Source organism: Staurois parvus, unplaced genomic scaffold, assembly GCF_062004578.1.
Source record: "Staurois parvus isolate SC_StPar_1 unplaced genomic scaffold, SC_StPar_1.0 ptg000438l, whole genome shotgun sequence".
Taxonomy (NCBI): Eukaryota; Metazoa; Chordata; class Amphibia; order Anura; family Ranidae; genus Staurois; species Staurois parvus.
Genome location: NW_028318234.1, coordinates 7,120,890 through 7,141,758, shown reverse-complemented (window position 1 = coordinate 7,141,758; position 20,869 = coordinate 7,120,890). Strand labels below are relative to the sequence as shown.

Genomic DNA, 20,869 nt, shown 5'->3' with positions numbered 1-20,869 from the left:
AGTATAACAAGCACGCTTTACTGCATATACAGACTGATTGTACTGTTGTGGGGTTAGTAACACTTTAAAGTGGTAGTAAACTCTAGTTGTATATTTGTACCTACAGGTAAGGTTATAATAAAGCTCACCTGTAGGGTAAAGTGAGTGAATTCACATTTAGGAGAAATTCAAGTGATCAGTAGCTGGTGACGTCACTGGCTCTGAAGGACCGGCATACATCATTGCGGCTTGGCAATTCAAGTGGCCGCAGCCCGGGAACCTGGAAGGAAGACCAGGTGAAGATGGAAATCGGCTTTGTTTCAAGAGAAGTCTTTCATAATGATGTGTTTACATTGCAGGAGGAAATCCTTTTTTTTTTTTTTTTTTTTTTTTTTTTAAATTTACTACTGCTTTAACCACTTCCAGTCCGGACACTTTTACCCCCTTCCTGTCCAGGCCAATTTTCAGCTTTCAGCGCTATCACACTCTGACAATTGCGCTGTCATGCAACACTGTACCCATATGAATTTTTTAGCATTTTTTTGAGACTGATAAAGCTTTATTTTGGTGGTATTTATTCACCACTGGGATTTTTATTTTTTTGTCCAAATTAATTAAAATGTCCAAAAATTTTGAAAAAGAAGTGTTTTTCTTATAAAATTTTGCAAATAAATAATATTTTATCATAAATCTTGACCAAAATTTATTTTAGTTTATAACCAAAAATTATAATTTAAAAAAAATTTTTTTTACATTTTTATTTTTTTTATATTTATTTAGTTTTTTTTTTTACATACTGTCACCCTAGCAGTACACTGATTGCTTTTACACCCATAAAGGCTGTAAAAGCAATAATTTCTCCTTCTCTCTGGCTGCATTCTTGCAGCCATTGAGAAATACTGTGTGAGCTGTGATTGGTCACAGCTTGTCACATGGTACAAGGCTGTTGTGAATACCATGTGACCTCTGTGATCATTCACAGATTTCACATGTAGTAAGCAATGATGTCAGAAGTGATATCTTGCTTACAACTCTGCATGTGATCACTGATTGGCCAATCAGTGATCACGTGATCGGGACCTCGCATAGAGGTCCGTACGACGATCGGTGTTCCACTGTGTCTGAAGGACACAGTGGGCACCAGATCGCGGTGCCGCGTGCTCCCAGCTAGCGCGCACAGTCCAAAATGGCCGGCGCCATATATGAATGGCAACCCACCCCTGGACTGCCACCGTCCGGCTGTTTATATACAGCGTCTGGATGGCAAGTGGTTAAAGTGGTTGTAAAGGCAGGACATTTCTTTTTTTTACCTTTTATGCATTACCTGTGAAAAAATATCCCAGTATTTGTATCACTCCCTCACCTACCTATATACTTACCTGAGTTCTATCTCAATCCAGCACTGTGCCCGTCTACTACTGCGCTGGTCTCTGTTCTTCTCCCCACAGAATAGACTGATGGCAGCAGGAATCATGGTTTTCTGCTGCTGTCAATCAAATCCTGTGAGGAGGTTGCTGGGGCAAGGTGTGAGCGAGGTGTACCACCATAGCAAGTGCCACATTGTACAAAGCAGGTAAGTATAACATGTTTTTTTTTTTTTTTTAAAACAAAGTGTTATCCTTTTACAAATGCTTTAACCACTTGCCCTCCTGAGGATTTACCCCCTTCCTGACCAGGCCATTTTTTGCATTAAGGCGCTGCGTTACTTTAACAATTGCACGGTCATGCAACGCTGCACCCAAATTAAATTTATGTCTTTTTTTTCCCCATGGATTGAGCTTTCTTTCGGTGGTATATGATCGTCTGTGTGTTTTGTTTTTTTTTGTTTTTTTTTGTTTGTTTTTTTTTGGTGCTATAAGCAAAAAAAGAGCGACAATTTTGAGAAAAAAACTATATTTTGGACTTTTTGCTATTAAACATGTCCAGTAAAAAAAAAATTAAAAAAATCAAATTTTGTCATAAATTTAGGCCAAAATGTCTTTGCTAAAAAAATCCCAATACGTGTAAATTAATTGGTTTACGTGAAAGTTTTTTAGCATGTACAAATGGCGGTATAGATAATGGGATTTTTTTTTCTACTAGTAATGGTGTCAGGGATCACGGCCCATGGAGCCGCGATCGCGGCTCCGTCCCTCGCGCATGCGCGGTGGCGGCAGATCGCGCCGGGACACAGGCACCAGGGCCCGGCGAGCCGCGGCTGACAGGACGCCGCGCATGCGCAGTAGGAGCCGCGGGCGCGCCTCAGGCGTCCAATGACAGCCGGGGGCGCGTCCTAGCCGGCCAATGACAGTGCAGGGCGCACTATTTAAAGATGCCCTGCACTGTCACAAGTTGCCGCAAGGTCTTCCTGTGATCCTGAAGTTCCTGTACCTGCCTGAGACCCTGATTGACCCTGACTACGCTGCCTGCCCCTGTGATTGACCCGGATTGACCCTGACTATTCTGCCTGCCCCTGCGTTTTGACCTGGATTGACCCTGACTATTCTGCCTGCTCCTGCGTTTGACCCGGATTGCCCTGACCATTCTACGGATTGATACCCCCTGCTGACCCTGCGTGTGACCCGACTACTCTTGGCCTACCGATTCTGTACCCCGCTTACCCTCACGGGCTCACGATCAGTTGTTACCCTGCTAGGGCCGTTAGCCACTTCACATCTGGCTCTCCCGGTACCTGTCCCCAAAGGTCTCCTCGGCCACTGGGGGGCCTGCTCGGAGGTCGTGACCTGGCCCGGGACTGTTTTAAGTCCATCCCCACCATCAGGGGCCCTGGTGAAAGCACAGCCCGGGCTTAGACCCCACGCTCTGAGTAGGTCCGCCAGTTGGCAGCCTGAGGCACCACCGGCGGATCATAACAGTACCTTGCGGCCATGACAGAGCCAGGAAGTGTACCGGCGTCCCTAGAGGATATTTGTCAGCACCTGGCAACCTTGACCCAAGCTTTCCAGAACTTCCACAGTCGCTGCGCCCGACTGGAGGACCGCATGGATTCATTAGCTCCCCTGACTCCCCCTGCTCAGAGTCCTCCACCTGCAGAACCTCCCGCTAACCCGGGATCCGGAGCGGTTGCCACACCCCTAGCTCCCGAACCCCGCGTTCCCCTGCCAGAGCGATTCCGTGGTGACCGGAACCGCTTCCGAGCCTTCCGAAGTGCGTGTACCCTGTACTTTGACTTACAGCCCCGCACGTTCACCACCGAGTCCATCAAGGTGGGGTTTATAGTCTCTCTCCTGCAGGATGAGCCCCAGGATTGGGCTCATCGTCTGATGGAGGGGCACGACCCACATCTTGACTCCGTGACCGAGTTCTTTCGGGCCATGGCCGTCTTGTATGACGACCCTCAGCGGGCTGCATCCGCAGAGACTACCCTATACTCACTGCGGCAGGGCCGCCGGGCAGCCGAGGAATATGCGGCCGACTTTAGACGTTGCATGGGAGACACCAGATGGAACGATGCGGCCTTATGTCACCAGTTCCGCATCGGGCTGTCTGAGTCTCTCAAAGACGAACTCGCACGAGTAGGTCTACCTGACACCCTGGAAAAACTGATCGAATTGGCCATACAAATTGACCGTAGACTAAGGGAACGTCGGCTGGAAAGGAGCAGCCAGGGTCAAAGGGTGGCATGGATTCCGTCCAGAGATACAGCTCCAACCCCAGGGAACCATCCGCGAAGCACGGAAACAGGGGACAACCCGGAACCCATGCAACTGGGATTGGCCCGTTCCCACTTATCGGTCGAGGAACGTCAGAGGAGACTATCACGGAACCTATGTCTGTACTGCGGGGAAGCTGGTCATCAGGTGCGCTCGTGTCCTGCTAAAATGAGTAAGTCCACGCCCGTTTCTCTTACTTTACCTGCAGGAAGGGATGATCAGTCGAGTTACCTGGCCATTCCTGTGTCTTTGCAGCTCCCCGGAGGAACATTGTCGGTGACCGCAATCATTGACTCAGGAGCCTGTAGTTGCTTCATCGACCTGACCTTTGCCCACCGGCAAAAGATCCCACTCCAGACCAAAGAAAGGGGGTTCAACATCTTCTTGGCAGATGGGTCCCGTATAAAATCAGGGGTGGTGGACCAGGAGACACCACCCATTTTCACCACAATGGCAGACCATCACCAGGAGTTCCTCCGCCTGGATGCCATCGCATCCCCCCTTTTTCCAGTCATTCTGGGGCTCCCTTGGCTGAGGGCCCATAACCCCCAGGTTGACTGGGAAAGGGGGACAATTCAATTTCGCTCCCCTTATTGTTTGAGTCACTGCCACGTCACAGGACCCATGGTGCCCCGGTTCCTCCTGTGCTTGGATGGCGACACCAATCTATCCCAGGTTATTCCTCCGGCCTACCACGACTTCTTAGATGTCTTTAGTAAGCGAGGAGCAGATGTTCTCCCTCCGCACCGTTCCTACGACTGCCCCATAGACCTCCTACCCGGATCTGAAATCTCATTCGGCCGTATCTTCCCCTTGTCCGAAACAGAATCGGGTGTGCTGAGGGATTATATTGACGAAAACCTACGGAAGGGATTTATTCGTCCATCCACATCCCCAGCCGGGGCCGGATTATTCTTCGTAGAGAAGAAAGACAAATCGTTACGGCCTTGCATTGACTACCGTGACCTGAACAAAATAACAGTAAAAAATCGTTATCCTTTGCCCCTAGTCCCCGAGCTCCTCCAGAGATTGAGATCCGCAACGATATTTACTAAATTAGACCTGCGGGGGGCCTATAACCTAGTCCGTATCAGGGAAGGGGATGAGTGGAAGACGGCATTCCGTACGAGATTCGGCCACTATGAATATTTGGTGATGCCGTTCGGGCTCTGTAATGCTCCGGCGACCTTTCAGCACTTTATCAACGATGTTTTTCGTGATTTTCTCGACATTTTCGTGGTGGTCTACTTGGATGACATCCTAATTTTTTCCCCCTCACGGGAGGTTCATCGGGGTCACGTAATACGGGTACTAGAACGGTTGCGTCTACACGGGCTATACGCGAAGGCAGAAAAATGCTGTTTTGAACAGCACGAGATAACGTTCTTGGGACTGGTTCTCTCTTCCGCGGGGGTCGCGATGGATCCCCAGAAGGTCACGGCGATCTTGGATTGGCCAATACCCGCCGACAAAAAAGGGGTACAGCGCTTCATTGGGTTCTCTAACTTTTACAGGAAGTTTATTAGGAACTTCTCCGGTCTGGTCTCCCCAATCACACAACTGACGAAACTAGGGGTCCGCTTTAAGTGGACTCCCGAAGCGCAGACGGCATTTGAAAGACTCAAAGAATTGTTCACCTCTGCTCCCATTCTCTGCCATCCAGATTCTTCCCTCCCATATGTTTTGGAAGTGGACGCCTCCGAAAATGCGGTAGGAGCGGTGTTATCCCAAAGGAATGGTACCAAGGAACTACTGCACCCCGTGGCGTTCTTCTCCAGGAAGTTGACACCAGCGGAACGTAACTATGACATTGGAGATCGGGAGCTTCTGGCCATAAAAACTGCTCTTGAAGAATGGAGGTATTTATTGGAGGGAGCCACGCACCCAATTCTAATATTCACAGATCACAAAAACCTTGAATATTTAAGAACGGCGAAACGACTGAGACCTCGCCAAGCAAGATGGGCCCTTTTCTTTTCTCGATTCTCATTCCATATAACGTACCGACCCGGGTCTAAGAACACTAAACCAGACGCTCTGTCCCGCATGTTCGAGGACCCCGACGACGCTGTGCTGCCGGACACCATCTTGCCTTCTGGGAGTTTCCTCGCTCTACAAACGGAACTTCGCTCCCGGCTTCTCGATGCTTCCGTAGGATTACCAGTTCCGTCTGGGTCACCCCTCCAGAGCCAGGGGGGGCTGTTTTGGAAGGAAAACCGGATCATGGTCCCAGAAGAAGTGCGAACCTTGGTCCTGGGGCACTGCCACGACCATCCAATGGCGGGCCACTTCGGGGTAACGAAAACTCTGGATCTATTACGGCGCTCGTTCTGGTGGCCAGACATGATCAAGGATTGTGAGCATTACGTCCGAACTTGTCCCACCTGTCAAAGGAACAAGCCCTCCAGAACTAGGGCATGGGGACTGTTACGTCCATTGCCCATACCCAAGCGGTCCTGGCAGATGATAGCCATGGATTTCGTGGTCGAACTTCCACCATCCCAGGGCTACACTGCAATAATGGTGGTCGTCGACCGCTTTTCAAAGATGGCACATTTCGTGCCCTTGGAGAAGACCCCATCAGCACCAGAAACGGCACGGATCTTCATCAAGGAAGTGGTGAGGCTTCATGGGGTTCCCGAAGATATAGTGTCCGATCGGGGGGTCCAATTCACCTCCAGATTCTGGAAAGCCTTATGTAAATCGCTGGGAATCAAGCTATCGCTTTCATCCGCCTACCATCCACAGACCAACGGCCAAACTGAGAGGACCAACCAGACGATGGAACAATACTTGCGGTGCTACACGTCTTACCTCCAGGATGACTGGCTGTCGTTGCTGCCTTCCGCGGAATTCTCGTACAATAACTCGAGTCATTCAGCTACGGGTCAATCCCCGTTCTATGCCAATTACGGGTATCATCCCACATTCCTCCCTGACCTTATGCCTGAGAATCCGGTACCGGCATCTCAAGACATCTTGGAATTCCTTTCAGTCAATAACAAGACAATTCAGGAAGCCATCGCTAAAGCCCAAGAGGACAGTAAACGAGCATTCGACGGTAAGAGAAGAGGAGAATTACTGCTTCGACCAGGAGATCGGGTTTGGCTAGCAACAACCAATTTGAAGATGCTGTGCCCTTCAAGGAAGCTGGGACCCAAGTACATTGGCCCGTTTCCTGTAAAACGAGTCATCAACAGGGTGGCCTACGAGCTCGAGCTTCCGCAGACACTCAGGATACATCCTGTGTTCCATGTGTCCCTCCTGAAGCCATCTAGACCGGATCCCTTCCCGGACCGTGAATCTAGACCTCCCGAGGCAGTCACCATAGGTGACCAGGAGGAATATGAAGTGGAGACTGTCCTCAGTTGCCGAAGGAGGGGAGGCCAGACGCAGTTCCTGATAAAATGGAAGGGGTATGGTCCTGAGGAGAACTCATGGGAACCCGCCCGGAACGTTCACGCGCCCAGGCTCATCCGGGAGTTTTTTCGTGCTCACCCGCGGTGGAGAGATCAGTGGGGCTCCCGGAGGGTGCCCATTGGGGGGGGGCAATGTCAGGGATCACGGCCCATGGAGCCGCGATCGCGGCTCCGTCCCTCGCGCATGCGCGGTGGCGGCAGATCGCGCCGGGACACAGGCACCAGGGCCCGGCGAGCCGCGGCTGACAGGACGCCGCGCATGCGCAGTAGGAGCCGCGGGCGCGCCTCAGGCGTCCAATGACAGCCGGGGGCGCGTCCTAGCCGGCCAATGACAGTGCAGGGCGCACTATTTAAAGATGCCCTGCACTGTCACAAGTTGCCGCAAGGTCTTCCTGTGATCCTGAAGTTCCTGTACCTGCCTGAGACCCTGATTGACCCTGACTACGCTGCCTGCCCCTGTGATTGACCCGGATTGACCCTGACTATTCTGCCTGCCCCTGCGTTTTGACCTGGATTGACCCTGACTATTCTGCCTGCTCCTGCGTTTGACCCGGATTGCCCTGACCATTCTACGGATTGATACCCCCTGCTGACCCTGCGTGTGACCCGACTACTCTTGGCCTACCGATTCTGTACCCCGCTTACCCTCACGGGCTCACGATCAGTTGTTACCCTGCTAGGGCCGTTAGCCACTTCACATCTGGCTCTCCCGGTACCTGTCCCCAAAGGTCTCCTCGGCCACTGGGGGGCCTGCTCGGAGGTCGTGACCTGGCCCGGGACTGTTTTAAGTCCATCCCCACCATCAGGGGCCCTGGTGAAAGCACAGCCCGGGCTTAGACCCCACGCTCTGAGTAGGTCCGCCAGTTGGCAGCCTGAGGCACCACCGGCGGATCATAACAAATGGTGGCAATCAGCGACTTATAGCGGGACTGCTGCGGACATTCTGACACTGGTGGGGAACTAATTTGGTGACACTGTACACTGGGCAGAAAGGGGCTAATGTGAAGGGCGATCAAAGGGTGTTCTTCACTGTAAGCACACTGATCGGGATGGCTGTACTGTGCACAGCCATCCCGAGCAGTGTGCTCGAGCTGACAGGGAGGAAGATTAGTTTGTAAATGAAACAATCTTCCTCCCCATCGGAGATGCTCAGTAACCACGGGGCGCCGGCGGGTAATTACTGGCTGGGACCTGATGCTTGACATCCGTGGCACGTGTCCCCTACCCAGAAATGCAAAATCACATATATATACAATTCCAGTAGGTTAGGAGGGCCCTGCTAATGAAAGTGAAGGGCAAGTGATACAAAAAGGTAATATTTGTGTAGGAGATGAGTTGAAGGACAAAGTATAGTCTCTCTCTTCCATAACAAGGTTAATCTAATTCGGAGAAGGACACAGAAGAAGCTTTTTTGAATAATAGGCAACACAGTGGCTAAGTGGTTAGTACTTCCAGCTGCATGGGTCTCCTCCGGGTATTCTGGTATTCTTTCTACACTTCAAAGACATTTGTAGGTGAATCAGCCCTAGCATGTATTTATATGAATGTGAGCTTGGGTCGTTAGATTGTAAGCTCCCTGAGGACAGGGCCTGATTGTGAATGTACAATTTATTTATGTAAAGCGCTGTGTGAATTGACAGCACTATTTAGGTATCTGTAATAAATAATAAAGGTGTCTGTTCTGATATGATTCGCTTTAAATGCTTGTAGAGTTTTTTTAATAACCTAAATATAGTCTTCTAACATTTTAGGTGAACATTTTTTTATCTTTCAGAATCCTGTTAAAAGCATTCCAGACTCGCATGAAATTACACTGCAGCATGGCACAAAAACTGTAAGTACAGTCAATTGTAATTTTCCCAAAAAATAAAATAATGTATGCTAAATATAAATTCAAACTGTTCTATGTGTAATCACTTTTAATCCTCCTTTTTACATTCACATCCTTTCCTGCACTCCAGCTGACTTGAGACAGGCTGCAGAAGTAAGGCCTCACGAACATTGCTGCTCTCAAACGTGAGTTTAGGCGCTTTTGGGTTTTTTTTTTTTTTACAAAGCCCCGGAACTCAACCCAATAAAAGCCTTAGGGATGGATTTACTAAAACTGCACTCTGAATCTGGTGATGCTGTACATGGTAGCCAATCAGCTTCTAACTCCAGCTTTTTCAATTAAGCTTTGGCAATAAAACCTGGAAACAGTGGTTTCTACGCAGAGTTGCACCAGATTTTACACTCTCCAGTATTAGTAAATAACCCTTGATGTGTCCATGTACATAGGCTTTTACCTGAGTTTAAAACTGGCAGGGTTTAGAGGCAGTTGAATGAACGTTCCTCTCCTATACGCAAAAGTATTGTGATCAGGAGAGGAACTTTTTGTCAAAAAAATCACCAAACATGGCAAAAACATGTGTAAACGAGCTTAAGCGCTAACAACATTTAGCGCTTGGGTATTCATTTGTATTACCAGTACTCAGGCCAATGAAATGAAAAAACTTCCAAGCGCTAAACAGGGTACCACGTTTATACACCTTTTTGCCATGTTTAGCGTTTTTTTGTGGCCAGGAGAGTTAAGGTGTAAGGGAATTTCAGTGTATATGTAGCCTGAGGCAAAAACGAAGTACAGGAGTGAGTGCCTTTCAGACCTAATCATGTTAACTACTTGCCTGCAACCCTATAGCAGATGTACTGCTACAGGGCAGCACGGGTGCGCAAAATCACATGTGTATGTGTGTGTGTGTGTGTGTGTGTGTGTGTGTATGTATGTATGTGTGTGTATATATATATATATATGTGTGTGTATGTGTGTATATATATATATATATATATATATATGTGTATGTATGTGATTTGCACCGCTATTGGCTGCTAGGGATGTCAATCACTGGGTCCCGGCCGGCACTTGGTGATTGTCGGCAAAGTTGACAGGGGAGAGACCTGTGAGAGATACAAAGCAGCATGTCTCCCAAGTAAAACAGCACACAATGTAAAACATACACAGCACACTATTAACCCTTTTGATCCCCCCAGATGTTAACCCCTTCCTGCCCAGTGTAATTTTTATTAGCAATGATCACTGTGTCACTGGGGATGTCAGTGGCTGTTAGTTCCTCTCCAGTGTCAGAATGCCCACCGCAGTCCCGCTATAAGTCACTGATCACCGCCATTACTAGTATAAAAAAAAATAAAAATTCCAGTATATATACCGCCATTTGTAGACGACATAACTTTCACATAAACCAATTAATATACACTTATTGGGATTATTTTTAGCAAAGACATGGAACAGAAAGCATTTTGGCCTAAATTTATGAAAACATTTTATTTTTTTTCATTTTCTATTGGATATGTTTTATAGCAAAAAGTAAAAAATATTGTGTGTTTTTTTTTAAATTGTCGGTCTTTTTTGTTTATAGCGCAAAAAAACAAAAAAAACAGGCGATTAAATACCACTGAAAGAAAGCTCTATATTCGTGGGAAAAAAATGTCTTTAATTTATGTACAGCATTCCATGACCGCGCAATTGTCAGTTAAAGTAACACAGCGCCATCTCACAAAAAATAGTCTGTTCAGGAAGGCGGGGGGGGGGGTAAATCCTCTGGAGGGCAATTGGTTAGGATTTAACTAATGCTCATGGGGCAAGCATCTAACATACTAATGAAAGTTTCTGCATTGGTTTCGAAAGATATTTAGACAACACACACAGTTCAAGCATGTTTCAAGAGCAGTGATCTCAGATAAAAAATTGAAGATTCATAGAATAGGTTCTTACACTCCAACATGAAGCAGCTGTGTAATTTGGGGACACTAACAGAGGCAAACTGTAAGGCAGGCAATTCTTGGGTTGAATTCTGAACGAATTTTATTTAGAAAATGAGACATTTTGTGCTTTTTGTAATCCGATAGTGCTACCATTGATTTCAAAATTTGATGAACCAAGCCTTCAATTTCACCTCATGTTGCTATAGAAAAGAATTTTCGTGGCTGGGAATCTTCTTTTTTTTTTTTCCAGCTCATGCTCATTTCTTTTTCGATTATATTTCTTGCACAATTCTCCCACCATTGATTTCAAAATGTAGTTTTCAAAAAAATTCCAACATGCCCGATCACTCAAGTTTGATGGTCTCACAAAAATTGGCCAATGATGCAGCCCACTAATGATATGAAATTTGAAAGAAAATTTGTTCAGAATTCAATCCATGTGTGGCCTGCATTAGGGATACCGAGCACAGGTATCTAGTGGCAGCAAGGATGACCAGATCGGTGAACCACACTCAAGGAACCAGAAATCAGACCAATTATGATTTGTTAGATTTATTAAAAGTGATGCAAAACCCCATCCAACAGCAGGAAACAATATACAAAGCAAACCTAAAAATATAAATTAACAGTAACCAAGTGACAAAAAAACTAGCTATTATACAATATATACAAACAAAAAGTAAGCACGGATACAGCTGAAGGTGTAAGGAACCATCAGGAAGGGGGGGACTAGGACTGGGATTAGGAATAAGGGGTAGCAGGGTACATGGCAGGAGTCGGGAAAAAAGCAAGCAGGTATCTGGCTAACGGGTAAAAATCACTCAAGCAAAGATGCAAATCAAGGAATGGGTTATATACCTTCCTAGCAGCCAGCGTCAGGTGGAGCCTAATTACTGGGATTTGCTGGCTACAGGGAGAGACTCGCTGGTGACTACTGGAACTGAGCACTTCAACTCTGGGAACCACTGTGTCACCAGCAGGTGATTGAGGTCCTGACACACAGACTTTCTGCACATAGATTATTATTATTATTATTATTACTACGAGTTTATATAGCGCCAAAGGGTTTGCTCAGCGCTGTACAATAGGGGGGACAATACATGGCACAGTACAACAACAACAAACAACGTACGAGGGGTAAGAGGGCCCTACTCTTACGAGCTTACAATCTAGGAGGGAGGGGGTAAAGGTACAGGTAGGGTAAAGGTACAGTAGGAAGTGGCTGGGGGGGATGAAGTGGTGGGAGGAATGAGGGAGGATGGCCGTTAGGTGAGGGTGGGGTAGGCTTCCCTGAAGAGATGGGTTTTGAGGGAGCGCCTGAATGTGAATAGGGAAGGCGACAGTCTGATGGATTGGGGCAGTGAGTTCCAGAGGATGGGGGAGGACCTGGAGAAGTCCTGCAGTCGTGCATGGGAGGAGGAGACCAGGGAGCAGGATAGAAGGAGGTCCTGTGAGGAGCGAAGGGTACGGGTAGGGTGGTACTTGGTGATCAGGTTGGTGAGGTAGTCAGGGGCAGTGTTGTGAACGGCTTTGTAGGTCAGGGTTAGGAGTTTAAATTTGATGCGTTGGGCAATCGGGAGCCAGTGGAGGGAGAGGCAGAGGGGGGTGGCAGAGGTGGAGCGGGTGGTGAGGTGGATGAGTCTGGCAGCTGAGTTCAGGATGGTCTGGAGCGGGGAGAGCCTGCACTTGGGTAGGCCAGTGAGGAGAGAGTTGCAGTAGTCAAGGCGTGAGATGATGAGGGAGTGTACTAGAAGTTTGGTGGTGTCTGGGGTGAGGGAGGAGCGTATCTTGGCAATGTTGCGAAGATGGAGCCTGCATGTGTTTGTGAGTGATTTGACATGCGGTTGGAGGGAGAGGTTCGCGTCAAGAATGACGCCAAGGACTTTGGCTTGCGGGGCGGGAGTGATAGTGGAGTTGTTGGTGATGATGGATAGGATGGGGGGGGGGGTGTTGGCAGGGGGAAAGATGAGGAGCTCGGTTTTGGAGAGGTTGAGCTTGAGGAAATGTAGCGACATCCAGTCTGAGATGTCATTTAGGAGGTGAGAGATGCGGGCGGAGATAGTGGGGGTGAGGTGAGGGGTGGAGAGGTTGGGTGTCGTCAGCATAGAGGTGATAGTTGAAGCCGTGAGATTGTATGAGTTTGCCCAGGGAGGAGGTGTAGATGGAGAAGAGAAGGGGTCCAAGGACAGAGCCTTGGGGGACCCCAACAGAGAGGGGGAGGGAGGGGGAGGTGGCACCATTGTAGGTGACACTGAAGGAGCGTTGGGATAGGTAGGATGAGAACCAAGAGCAGTATCTCCGATGCCAAGGGAGAGTAGTTTATTAAGGAGGAGGGGGTGGTCAACTGTGTCGAAGGCCGCAGAGAGGTCCAGGAGAAGGAGGACAGAGTAGTCGCCCTTGGCTTTGGCGTTGAGTAGGTCATTAGTGATTTTGAGGAGGGCAGTTTCAGTGGAGTGTAGGGGACGGAAGCCGGACTGTAGAGGGTCAAGGAGGTTATTGTCTGTAAGGTGGGCGCTTAGGCGATCGTAGACTATGCGTTCAAGGAGCTTGGAGGTGAGTGGCAGCAGAGAGATGGGTCTGAGGTTGTTGGGGTCCGCGGGATCCAGGGAGGGCTTTTTGAGGATGGGGGTGATATGCGCGTGCTTTAGGGGGGAGGGATATTATGTGTAGACAAATAATATGTTGGAATATACTTCAATGTATTGTGGAGTTCTTTAAAGCAACCCTATCACTATACTAAACTTTTGCAGGGAAGCTACACCTAGAAAGAGTTTACATGCTTGCTTCTGCTTCCACTGTACAATGGGATGCTGATCCATTCATGAAAAACTTTCTCCTGAAGTCTGATTAGAAACCTGGAGTTCTGGGAGTGGCATTCTCCTGGGTCCCCCAAGATTCTCACTGGTGCCTCCTTCTAATCTCCATGTAAATTCTGTCTCTTATAAATAACACAGTGCAGCACTGACAAAACTAAATAATAAATAAGTAAATGAATAGTGATCATAATAAACCAACTTAGTACATAATATTCAATCCCCTTGATATCCACATCAGGGAGATCCACATATAAATAAATATAAGTGTATAATATATAATGTGGATCTCCCTGATGTGGATATCAAGGGGATTGAATATTATGTACTAAGTTGGTTTATTATGATCACTATTCATTTACTTATTTATTTATTATTTAGTTTTGTCAGCGCTGCACTGTGTTATCTATTGGTTTATTCACTTATTGGGTATAAGGTTAGTGTCAGCAGCTTTGAGGTTAGGACGCCATTTAAGCGCAGGAGGATCCTCGTTATTATTATTATTTTTATTATACAGTATTTATAAAGCGCCAATAGTTCGCTCAGCGCTGTACATTACAAAGGGAGACAGAACATGTGACAGAACAATACCAATACAATGCAAAACATGAGGGGATCAAGGGCCCTGCTCTTTCGAGCTTACAATCTAGGAGGGAGGGGGTGGTGGCACAGGAGGAGATAGCTGTGGGGGATGGAGTGGTAGGAAGAGTGGAGGAGGGAGGCAAGTTAGCAGGGGGTGGGGTAGGCTTCCCTGAAGAGATGGGTTTTCAGGGTGCGCCTAAAGGAGAGGAGAGTAGGTGATAATCTGATGGGTTGGGGCAGGGAGTTCCAGAGGATGGGTGACACCCTGGAGAAGTCCTGGAGGCGGGCATGGGAAGAGGAGACCAGGGAACTAGAGAGAAGGAGGTCCTGTGAGGAGCGGAGTGTGCGTGCTGGGCGGTACTTGGATATTAGGTCAGTGATGTAGTTCGGGGCAGTATGGTGGACAGCTTTGTACGTCAGCGTTAGGATTTTGAATTTGATCCGTTGCGCAATCGGAAGCCAGTGGAGGGATTGGCAGAGGGGGGTGGCGGAGACAGAGCGGTTGGAAAGGTGAATGAGTCTGGCAGCCGTGTTCAGGATGGACTGAAGAGGGGATAGCCAGCGGCGAGGCAGGCCAGTGAGGAGGGAGTTGCAGTAGTCGAGTCGTGATATGATGAGGGAGTGGATGAGCTGTTTAGTGGTTTCTGGGGTTAGGAACGTGCGGATTTTGGCGATGTTGCGGAGGTGGAGTCTGCACGAGTTTGTTAAAGATTGGACTTGGGGCTGGAAGGATAGGTTGGAGTCCAGAATGACACCCAGTACTCTGGCCTGCAGGGCGGGTTTGATGGTAGCGTTGTTGGATGTGACGGAGAAATCAATGGGGGGTGGTGTCCGGGCTGGGGGGAAGACAAGAAACTCGGTTTTGGAGAGGTTCAATTTAAGGAAGTGGAGCGACATCCAGTCTGATATGTCGCTCAGTAGGTGTGTGATTCGGGCTGAGACCAAGGGGGTGAGGTGGGGGGTTGAGAGATAGATTTGTGTGTCGTCGGCATAGAGGTGGTAGTTGAAGCCGTGAGAGTGTATGAGTTGGCCAAGGGAGGAGGTATAGATGGAGAAGAGAAGGGGCCCGAGGACAGAGCCTTGAGGGACCCCAACAGAGAGGGGGAGTGAGGGGGAGGTGGTAGCATTATAGGTAACGCTGAAAGAGAGTTGTGACAGGTAGGATGAGATCCAGGAGAGAGCAGAATCTCTGAGGCCGAGGGAGTGTAGTTTTTTGAGGAGGAGGGGGTGGTCGACTGTGTCGAAGGCCGCAGAGAGGTCAAGGAGTAGGAGCACTGAATAGTGTCCATTAGCTTTGGCGGTTAGCAGGTCGTTGGAGAGTTTGAGTAAGGCAGTTTCGGTGGAGTGTAGGGGACGGAAGCCGGACTGTAGGGGATCGAGGAGGTTGTTGTCGTTGAGGTGAGAGCATAGGCGGGTGTAGACTAGGCGCTCGAGGAGTTTAGATGTAAATGGGAGCAGGGAGATGGGTCTGAGGTTGTTCAGGTCATTGGGGTCCAGGGAGGGCTTTTTAAGTATGGGGGTGATGTGTGCATGTTTCAGAGGGGAGGGGAAAGTGCCTGAGGAGAGGGAGAGATTGAAGATGTGGGTGAGGGAGCGTAGGATGGAGGAGGAGGAAGGTCGTAGGAGTTGTGAGGGGATAGGGTCGAGGGGGCAGGTGGTGAGGCGGGCATCAGAGAGGGTCTTGGAGACTTCCTCGATGGTAGTAAGGTCAAAGGTGTGGAGTGTTGGGGGAGCTTCAGTATGAGGAATGTAGGGTGGGGTGGAAGAGGAGGTCAGAGCAGTGGTGGGGCCGTGGGAGAGGGGTGATGAGGGGGTAGCTGAGTGAGGGTGAAGGGGGTTGGAGAGAGTTTGAGCAGCGACGAAGTCCCTGCGGGTTATGTCGAGGGGGAGGGGGGATAAGGGGGTAGCTGTGGGAGAGGGGACAGGTTGAGAGGGCGTGTGAGTTGCGGCAATGTCCTTGCGAATTGTGTCAATTTTGTTTTTGAAGTGATTGGCAATCTCAAGGGCAGTGAGTGAGGTGCTGGGTGGAGGTGGGGGTGGAGAGAGTAGAGAGTTGAAGGCAGAGAAGAGTCGGCGAGGATTGGAGGAGAGGGCCTTGATGAGGGTCAAGAAGTAGGCCTGTTTGGCAGCATGGAGGGAGGAGGTGTAGGTGCGGAAGGCCGATTTGTAGCGGGTGAAGGCTTGTTTGGATTTGGTTTTGCGCCATAGTCGCTCTAGGGCACGACTTTGTCGTTTGAGGGTTTTGGTGTGATCAGTCTGCCAGGGCTGGAGCGGTCGGGGTCTGGTGTTGCGTGTGGTTAAAGGCGCTAGTGAGTCAAGGGCTGTTGAGAGCGCATTGTTGTAGGCGGTCAAAGCCAAGTCGGGGCAGGACAGGGGGAGGATGCGGTCGTGGAGTTGATCAGCTGCAGAGTGGAGGGAGGCAGGGTTAAGGTTGCGGAGGTTACGGCTGGTAGTAGTGTGACATTTGGAGGGGTAGGCGTTGGAGGACGAGGAGATAGAGAAGGTGATCAGGTTGTGGTCAGAGAGAGGGAAGGGGGTGTTAGTGAGGTTGTGGGGAGCGCATCGGTTGGAGAAGACAAGATCAAGGATATACGACGTTATAAATTCTGTCTCTTGCCGCCATAAGTGTGTACACTTTTACAGGTATAGCTTTCTGCGTAGGTGTAGTACAGTGACAGTCACTTTAAAGCTGGCCCAAAATCTAGCATTAGATTCCCTCTAATAGACTACCCAGGGAAGCACACATAAGGTAGTAAAGTTACTACCTTACAGCAATTGGTCTACAATGTCATGGATGAATAGCAGTGAAGGCACTGTTCATACCAGCAGATAAAAAAATCCAATACTCCAAACTGAATGCAGCTATATACCAGCTGATGTGTTAGGGCCACATGTGACCCCTTTATCAAGGTGACATGATGCCATGATAAAGGGATCTGGTGTGGTACAGAAATGTTGGCATGATGACAAAGTGAAACTCTGGCTTTTGAATTTAGTTTGAAAAGCTAGCTTGTCTGTCCACATGACCTACTGGGCCACGTGACTTGCAGCAGTGTTGCACTGCAAACCAACGTTATCAGAACCTTTATTCACTTTCACTGGAGACTTTACGGACAAGATGGCAACACAGTGGCTAAATGGTTAGCACTTCCGCCTGGCAGTACTAGGGTCGTTGGTTTGAATCCCAACCACGGTACCACCTGCCTGGAGTTTGCATGTTCTCCTTGTGCCTGCGTGGGTTTCCTCTGGGTACTCCGGTTTGCTCCCACACTCCAAAGACATGCTGGTAGATAATTGGCTCCTGTATAAATTGGCCCTAGTATGTGTATGTATGAATGTAAGTTAGGGACCTTGGATTGTACACCCCTTGAGGGTTAGGAACTGATGTGAATGTACAATATATGTAAAAGCACTGCATAAATTGACAGCATTATAATAAATACAGTAAAATAAATAAGATCACACCAATGCATGCCACCAGAGCTACAATGAAACATGGAGCCAGACAGCTGAAAATCCTGCTTTTTAGTTCTTGTAGGTTAGTGTTTTGTGACTTTAACCACTTGCCCTCCAGAATATTTATTCCTCTTCATGACCAGGCCATTTTTTTGCTATACAGCGCTGCGCTACTTTAACTGACAATTGTGTTATCATGCAATCCTGTACACAAAATGTATATATTTTTTTCCCCACACAAATAGAGCATTATATTGGTATTTGATCACCACTGTTTTTTTTTTTTTTTTTTTTTTTTAAATCTAAAAAGACTTAAAATTTAAAAAAAATAATTTTTTTTTTACTTTTTGCTATAAAACCTATCCAATACATTTTTTTTTTTTTCATAAATTTAGGCCAGGTGTATTCTGCCACATGCCTTTGGTTAAAAAAAAAAAAAAATCCTTACAAATGTATAATTTACTTTGGTTTTTGTGAAAATTATAGTATCTACAAACAATGGTTTAGATGCTGGAAATGTTTTTGTTTGTTTTTTTACACCAGTAATGGCGGTTACAGTAACCTGTCTCCTTACTGCCTGAGTAATCTATTAAATCAAGCATAACTCTGCAGGACAGGTCTACTTGAAATCTCATAGATTTTGCTGCTACGTACAACATTTCTGACCAAGCAGGTTTATCGAGACAGCAGAGAGGCCATTTTTTTTTGTCAGCCTATAATGCTTACAAGTACCAGGAGATCGGTAGTCTGACCATTTTAGGATATTTTTACACCATTTCTCAATTTAAAAAAAAAAAAAAAGGCACTTGTATTTGTCTGACATTTTATTCAGTCTTCTAGAGATCTTTATGAAATACTGCATCAAAATTATAAAATTAAAATATAAAAAGTCAACTTCTTGCTCTAATAAAATATTACCATGATTTTTGAAAAAAATGGGATTGTATACTTTCTTTAAAGAAGAACTCCGGCAAAATTGTTTTTCCATATAGTGAGGCTGTGCCCCCAAGACCAGTCCCCACAACTCCTAACCCCCCCTCACCCAAACCGTACTCTCCGCTCCTCGCACAACCTCCTGCTCTCTAGCTCCCTTGTCTCCTCCTCCCATGCTCGTCTCCAGAGCTGCCCCAATCCTCTGGAACTCTCTACCCCAATTTATCAGACTATCGCCTACTCTGCTCCCTTTTGGCGATCTCTGAAAACCTATCTCTTCAGGGAAGCCTATCCTGCCCTCAGCTAATACTGGAATCTCCTACTCCTCCTACTAGTCCATCCCCCACAGTTACTACCTTTTGTACCATTAGCCCCTCCCTCTTAGATTGTAAGCTCCAAGGAGCAGGTAAGCTGTAAGCTCCAAGGACCTTCCTTTCCCTCTTGTATTGAACTGTATTGTTGCTGTATTGTTTCCCGTTATATTTTAAAGCGCTGAGCAATCTGTTGGCGCTATATAAATTCTGTATAATAATAATGTTATATCTCTCTAAAATGCTTAAAGTACAGAAAATTACCCATTGATCTACAAGAAACCAGTGTGCTCCTAACTTTTTTTTGTGGCAGAATCTTGCCATGTATGTTTTATGTTGAGGAAGAGGATTAGCCATACCCAGTATCTGATGAAACAATTAAATCTAATCTGAATCTGTAGGGAAAATGATTGATAAAAGATTTCCTACCATTTTTCAGACTTGGCTGAGTCCTTAGCATTTACACTCTTGCTGGAGCCCGTCATGGGTCATGAAAATTCTGCAAATGAGAGTATCAAAATTACCTCTTAAATCTTGTTCTTGAAAACTTTGACCCTTACAAGAGACCTTTTGAAAGTGTCCAGTAGAGTAAACCTGAACAGGGCCCTGTGATTAATGTGCCTGCTCTCAGTGACAGATAAAAGGAGGTGACACACAGAGGGCTCTGTTCATGAACTGCAGGAGGAAAGTCTTGCTGTTCCCCTGTGTATTGAAGGATTACTTACAAAAGCACATGGTAGTTATGTGTCGGGAAAGGCAAGCTTCCATGTGTTGATACAACCAAGGAGACTTCTGAGCTCCTCAGTGCCAGGACAGCTGATGCCTAGGGTTGACCTGAGCAAACAGATATGCTGTAAAGTGCCATGGTAATTGCTGATATTCAGCTTTTCAACATCCAACTGCAGGTATCACAAAACTGATGTAAATCATCTGTTTAAGGTCTATAACAGTATAATTGGGGACACAGTTTAGTTGAAGATGTAGAGTCCTGGTGAAAATTTTGGACCACATTTCAAAAGAAATTTGTGCTGAGAGAAACCTGTAGGCTGTTATTAGCTTCTGTTTTTGAAGATGCTAGTTGGCTGGTTGTTATGCCAATCCAGTGTATTTGGGACATGTAGATTACATGGGACAAGAATTCAGATCGTGAGTTTTCATTTGCTGCATGCTTGGTCCAGGTCAGTGGCTCAGAATGTGTTGAGGTCAGAAAAGCATCACTACTGTTGGGAAACTAACATTTTTGGAAGAAGCTCAGCAAGATCTGGTCTGCTAAAAACAAACAGAAAGGGATCTGTTCTCCTCTTTGTAGGCGGATTGGATTAGAGGGCAGTTGGGTGTAAATACTTGGCTGCCCATAGAGCAGAGCGGGCTGTGTCTGCTTTGCATAAACTGAGCAGGCATGGACCTGTCATTTGCCCGTTCTGCTCTGCTCAGCTCAGCAGGGGATCGGAGGACAGGTCCCCTGCTGAGAAAAGTGTATTTCGCCTCGTGTGAAAGGGAGCTTACTCTGGCACAACTGACCCGCCACTCCCAGGGGTCCCTTGACACTGCAGGGTCTCTGTCTTCCCAGTCCTCAGCCAGACTAAGTGGCACTTCTCAGATCAGGGGGTACTGTGCCCCTGATTATCCTCCACACCAGGGAAATACTCCTGATCCTCATCTTACCCAGTGGGTGCTTAATTCAGTTCTTTTCCAGGAGGAAGATCCCTCAGGACTCCTATCATACCAGCAGAGATAATATGCAGCCAGCCATTCCAGTCAAAAGGCCAGAATTATGGTGGAACAATCCTACTGGGCATTGATCAGAACAGATCCTAAACGTGATCCTAAACTAGCCAAAATTTCGAGAAGGGATACCAAAGGAAGAGGATCCGATTCACTTTAATTCCCCAGCACCAAATACCCACCTTTTCACCACTCTGCTACTCCATTAAGCTGCTGAGGGGTGCAGAGCAATACCTTGT

At 47.5% G+C, this 20,869-nt stretch overlaps 1 protein-coding gene across 2 annotated transcripts in view; it reads left to right on the top strand.

Moving 5' to 3' along the window:
- Positions 1 to 20,869, top strand: part of WDR70 (WD repeat domain 70) — a 411,295-nt gene that overhangs the window by 53,452 nt on the left and 336,974 nt on the right. For both annotated transcript variants that reach the window (XM_089687833.1, XM_089687834.1), the window contains exon 6: positions 8,826 to 8,885. In XM_089687833.1, the coding sequence (XP_089543959.1) occupies positions 8,826 to 8,885 (60 nt within the window). The remainder of the gene's footprint in view (positions 1 to 8,825; positions 8,886 to 20,869) is intronic.